This window comes from Coffea arabica, chromosome 5c (assembly GCF_036785885.1).
Source record: "Coffea arabica cultivar ET-39 chromosome 5c, Coffea Arabica ET-39 HiFi, whole genome shotgun sequence".
Taxonomy (NCBI): Eukaryota; Viridiplantae; Streptophyta; class Magnoliopsida; order Gentianales; family Rubiaceae; genus Coffea; species Coffea arabica.
The window spans coordinates 42,104,580-42,110,531 of record NC_092319.1 but is presented as its reverse complement, the minus strand read 5'-3'; the positions used below and the strand labels follow the sequence as shown (position 1 = coordinate 42,110,531).

The following is a 5,952-nucleotide window of genomic DNA, read 5'->3' as shown; positions in this document are numbered from 1 at the left end:
ACTGGAGCAACAGATGAGATAATGGAGATTGAGGGAACAAACCAAGAGAAAAAGCAAGATGCTGTCAGAAAATGCACAAGAGGATTAAAAGGCAACTAAAATCACCTGTTATCAAGAGATTACCTCATCAGTGCCAATGATGGAAGGAAAAGGGAGTGGAAATGGTGAAGGCAACTCGTTTAAGAAAACTTCTTCAATGTTTTGACGACGGAGCATATTGTACTTCTGATGGACAATGTGCGGGATGTGAGGCGGGCTATCATTGTGGTTTCATTGGTCGACACATCCCCAAGGCAATGTTCAATGTGTTTGTGGATAGCACGAAAAAGGTCTCCAATGGATATATTCCTGTGTACCAATATCATACTTATCTGCGGTATTGTTTGAGCGTTTGTTGCATCAATTCCAGGAAGACAATCAGCTGTCTTTGCAACCAATCAATCTTCGATGCTCAACTCAGATGTTCGAAGCAATACTGGATCTTGTGAAAGCTGAGAAAAAACGACCTTGATATATGATTTCTTTAAGCTTCTTAAATTTCAAACCTGATCATTAGTTCGATGGAGTATCAAAAGAAAGATTCAAGAACAAGAAAGCGAGCAAGAAGTTGCAGAAGAAGGCGTATGTGCGAAGTTGTTCCTTTTTGAAGAGCAATCTTCCAAGAGTTTGAGCCTTATATCCAAACAAATCAGTGAAGAAAATGCAGATATTCTGCCGTGGTTTATTAACCCTCCAAATTTAATAGAGGGGTTTTCCATGTAAAAATCCTTGTGTTTAATTTGTCTTGTTTATTTCTTTCACTTTCATCATTCGGATTTGTGTTCTTGAACTAACAGAAAAGATTAAACGTGTAACAAAATCAATTGACTAACATCTCAAAAGAAGCAAAAGTTTATGAAGCCATTGGTGTCCACAATATCTAAAAGCAGCAATAATGAAGAAGCTAGAAATAGACAGTCGTTTCTTCTTTCTCGTAGGATGTGACGTAAATCTATCTCAAGGATATCTGAAGTCAATATGTAACCAGCTTAAATCTATTCAATGAGATCAATGAAGGCATAGTTTCTTGGCCATTCAAGAATTCACGCCCTGGGCAAGTTTTCAACAGCATTTACAGCCCTGCAATTTGGACAGTCAAGCAACAAGAGAAAATAAAACAAAATAAACAGCACAGATCATCCGGTGAACAATTATATACAACAGATGCCTCTCAATTATGTTACACAATGAATCTAATCAAGAATATCCTTTGAAGATAAGGGAATCAATAATTGTACAGGGAAAAAAATATTATGGATGACCATCCATAAAATAAACCACAAAGCCTCAAATGTGGAGTACTCACATAGAGGCAGTAACTGGAATCTAATACGTACAATTATCTGCATTTGATAACACATGAGATTCTTTCAGATACAGTATGATTGCACAAATACGTGAACTTGATGGCTTGGAAGACTGCATATGTTATGTGGCTGCCTTGCCGGTAACATCTTCCCAGTTTGAATCCAAAAAATGCTGACTAATATTCCATGGCAAAACTGATAGTAAGTCAATGTACTGTAAATATGAATCCTGTTTTACGGCACAACTCAGTTGCTTCCAGGTATGGAATCTATGAAGATGATGCAGCACGGTCTGACTGAATCATGGATTTGATATAGTACTCGCCAGCCTTGTAGGAGGACCTAACCATGGGACCAGATGCTACATATCTAAAACCCTGTTCATAAATGAGACATTCGGGCAAAATTAACAGCTTGATTGACATAGATAGGCTAACAAGCCATTGCAAGTTAAAAATCACTATCCTAATACTTTGAGCACCCAATTCCTGGCATAAAGAAGTGTACTTATGCTAACATAGGAATGAAAAACAATCATCCTTGGCATCACAAATTCAATCTCAGGTCAACTGTTACAGCACGTAGCACATATTTTACTGAAACACTTGCAGTAAGGTAGCTAGCTGTACATACAATCACAATTGTTACAGATAACTGGGTAAGTCCCCAAACTTTAATGACTTGGATTCAACCAGAAGTGCTAATAGGATTCAAAAGAGACAACTAATTCAGAAAAGCAGCAAAAGAGCTTGAAAGTACAATAAATACTGTTATACTGGTCCAGCAGACACGCAAAATTTTGTTTGCTCCAACTACACAGGTAAGAACAAGATGACAATAAAATATTTATGGCCAATTTTTGAAAAGGACAAGATGGATGGTAATAAAGGTAAGCCACAGCTTTCAAGCACTTGATTACTAGACAGAAGCTAGTATGCTATAGAAAGCAGAAAGAAAACTCAAGTCTAATCCAGACTTTCGCTATGCACACAAGCAGCCCAAAAGCATATTTTCGAAGGCAATATTGGGGCATAGCAATGAAGAAAGTCTTTAGATGAAATAGCAGTCTTTGAGCACTTTCTTCTTTGCACGACTTTTGGTGACAATGAAAAAGATTTCACAAATATATTAATTTAACTGTACAGAAAAGGCGAAGATTATTCAAAAATCTGAGAGATTTGGGGAAAAAGTGATCAAAACCCAAATTTCAAAAGCAAGAGTCAAACAACAAAGACAAGAAACTAGTGGCAAAAAGAAATTTCTGAGGTCTACATTGTACTTGTCAGTGCCATAATGCATAGCAATAGCATCAAAAACAAAATTAAGCATTTAAACAAACAAAGTACCAGCATACTTTTCTACTGAAGGAATTAATAACTATGGAGTAGTGACACGAACCATTTCCATGCCGAGAACTCGGTATTTCTCAAAGGCCTCAGGAGTAATGTACTCAGAGACTGACATGTGGCGTTTTGAGGGTCTCATGTACTGACCAAATGTCATCACATCAACACCTGCCGCCCTGACCTTCTCCATTGTTTTCACCACTTGGTCAGGTGTTTCTCCACACCCTAACATGATTGAAGTCTTGGTGAGTGTACCAGCAGGAGCATAATCCTTGGCCTTCATTAGAACATCCATGGATTGCTCAAAATTGGCACGATGATCTCGTACTACACTCTGAAGCTCTTCAACAGTTTCTATGTTGTGAGCAAAGACGTCTAGTCCAGATGTTGCTACTTTCTCTACACAGCTAGGATCTCCTCGAAAATCAGGAACTGCAGATAAGTAATGAAAGACGTATAAATCAGAATAAGAAACTGAAAAATGTAGTAACCATTTTCTCAGAGTCCATTATTGGTGATGATCTAACTTGGCACATTAGACCAAAAATTTGGCATTTGCATTGTTGTAAGAGGCCTATCTGTGCCAAGTCATAAGCCACGATGGGCGTCCTCTGTATTTAATCATTTCAGCAGATATAATTTTCCATCTACTTCTCCATACTCACATGATTAATTAAACCTTAGAAGCACAAGAGTTCATACCTAATGCTTCTATGAGCATATTTGGCTTCAGTGCCTTCAACTTCTGCACAGTTTCAGCAAAGTGACCACTTCCTTGATCAGGTAAATCATCACGATCAACGCTAGTAATAACCACATAATCCAAACCCCATGAAGCTATTGCTTCAGCCACATTTGTTGGTTCGTTTGGATCAGGAGGAGGTGGAGTGCGTGAGGTCTTCACATTGCAAAATCTGATGACATTTAAAACATTCAGCAAATGACTCCATTGGAGGTGAATCTTTGTTGTCCACTCAACCTCACTTAGTCCCACATTTATTGACCATTCAACAAACAGAATATCAAGCAAAAAACAACTTCTCTTCCGACTATTTTCAATAAAAATTCCATTTTTAACATGTTCTACCTTAATTAGATTGTATCATTCACATCCAAAGTATCCAACTTTACACAAAAACAAATCCCAATAACAAAAACCCACCCATAAAGTGTCCAAAAAAACAAAACCCAGAAATTAAATTCCTCACCTGCATCCCCTAGTACAAGTATCACCAAGAATCATGATGGTAGCCGTGGCAGTCCCAGTCTCTCCACCAGACCAACACTCTCCTAAATTAGGACATTTAGCCTCTTCACAAACAGTATGAAGCTTTAACTCCCTCAACTTTTTCTTAATATGGGTATATTTTTCTCCGCCAGGGATGGACTCCTTCATCCATTTAGGCTTTGGCAATGGCTTTTTCTTGGTGCCAACTTCCACAGAATACTCATTTTCTGACTGGAGCTTTATGAAATCTGCTAAGGTTGGGGACTCCTCAGCCAAACGCTGCCTTAATCCTTCTAGAGTCTGAGCAAATTGGGGTGATGGCTGAGGTGGTAAGGATGGATTGAGGGTTGAGAAGAATTTTGTGGCTTTGAGGGATCTTGTGAAGAGGCCTGTTAGGCGGGAATTCATTGCCATTGTTATTACTGGCTATTGGAATTCTTCTTGTATTCCCCTTTCCCCTGTGTTGATTTCGGGGATTTTTGAGGATATGTGGGTTCGATTTTTTCTGGGACGATTCAAAGATTTGTAAAAACTTTCTGGGGATTTTGTTAAGGGATCGGTGGGTGGTTGATGGATGGCTGTCAGATGCTGAGGAGGAGAAAAGGTCATTTCACCAGATTTTCAACCCTTTCATAACTCACAGTTTTTTATATGAGTGTTTCGATAAATGGACTCTGCGAAGACACTTCAAAAGCCGGCAACTTTTGAAGTGCTCCGCAGCACTTAACTACTAAACCCCCCAATTTGTTACTCAACGAATTGCACATCTACTCAACGATAATACTATATTTTTTCTGGGACGAAACCACGTCGTTCATATTGTTACTCAATCAAAACTGTGTCGTGTCAAAAGCACATTTGTTTTTAGCTGAATTAACTTTTAGTTAAGGGTGCCAACTGCCAACTAATTGAGTCGAATCGAGTTGAATTCGAACTCCACTTCATCGAGTAAAAGAACACGTTTCGATAAGTCTCAATCTAGTTCTTGAGTTTTATTGAGTTTGACTACTTAAACAAAAACTCAAACTTTGTTAAAACATAAATTCATAATGATCATTTCATAACTCAAATAAATCTATTAAATAAATAATAGAATTACTCGATTAGGCTTGATGAGCACTCGAGTAGTGTATAAGAGAGTTTGAATTGAGACTTACAACGAGTAATTTGAGTTTAAACCAAACATTTGATAGAATCGCTCACGAGCAATTCGCAAGCATTTCAACTTACCCTGTGCCTCTACTTTTAATTAGGAAAAAAATATTCAAAATATTTCTCATATTTTACCAATTGGTTTTTTTTTTTGTCCTTTTATTAAAATGATAATTTTATATCACTTACAAAATCAAGTCAGGGTGCATTTGATAAAACTGAAAATTGAAAATTGAAATCTGAAGTATGAATCCATTAAGTTATTGAATTATTAAGTATTAAATCTAATATATTTAAATATATGTCATATTTAGTGATAAGTGAATAGTTTATCACTTCATTTTTGGAGCAAATTTTGTCTAGAAAATTTAGTATCATTTAATTAATTCAGATGTTTAATTTTTTGTTGTTAAACAGTCTCAATACGTTAAGATCTGAAACCATTAAATTTAAGTATTGAATTGATTTATCAAACATGGCCTGTAAAATTTGATCTCAACATGAGTTTTCGACCATTTTTATCTTGATTTCATCATGTAAGTTACATGTGGTTATTTTTTAGAGGCAAAAATATTAGATTCCATTCGGAGTTTAAGCAAATGATCCAATCATATTCATTTTTGTCTTTAAAAAAATAGGATTTGACCTGAACTATGTTCATTTTTTCTTGAACAAATGAGATCTGGCCCAATTTATATTCATTTTTACATAAACAAAGTGGAATCTAATTTGTTTCTACATAAAAAAAGACTACACATGGATCACGTAGTGATTTCAAGATAAAAATGATCAGAAACTTGAATTTGTAAAATATGTGAGGTTCGGCTATCGAGCTCTTAAGATTTGGGTTCCATAGTTATTTTGGCCTACTTGAGTTCCA

The 5,952-nt window shown here is 36.5% G+C and overlaps 1 protein-coding gene across 1 annotated transcript; it reads right to left on the bottom strand.

Annotated features, from left to right (window-relative positions):
• Window positions 1–1,175: 1,175 nt before the first annotated feature.
• On the bottom strand, window positions 1,176–4,474 carry LOC113688985 (lipoyl synthase, mitochondrial-like). Its single transcript, XM_027206814.2, has 4 exons — window positions 3,901–4,474; window positions 3,395–3,606; window positions 2,745–3,124; window positions 1,176–1,723 (listed from the first exon to the last, which is right to left on the bottom strand). The coding sequence occupies exons 1-4, from the start codon at window positions 4,332–4,334 to the stop codon at window positions 1,616–1,618; spliced, it is 1,134 nt and encodes a 377-aa protein (XP_027062615.1). The 5' UTR covers window positions 4,335–4,474; the 3' UTR covers window positions 1,176–1,615.
• Between the last annotated feature and the right edge of the window lie 1,478 nt (window positions 4,475–5,952).

What these genes read in the sequence shown, in the direction of transcription:
- LOC113688985 (XM_027206814.2), bottom strand. Translation starts at nt 4,334, where the DNA reads ATGGCAATGAATTCCCGCCTAACAGGCCTCTTCACAAGATCCCTCAAA. An exon ending in ACTTGTACTAGGGGATGCAG is followed by an intron (nt 3,607 to 3,900) that starts GTGAGGAATTTA and finishes AAATGTCATCAG; the next exon opens with ATTTTGCAATGTGAAGACCT. An exon ending in GAGTTCTCGGCATGGAAATG is followed by an intron (nt 1,724 to 2,744) that starts GTTCGTGTCACT and finishes ATTTATGAACAG; the next exon opens with GGTTTTAGATATGTAGCATC.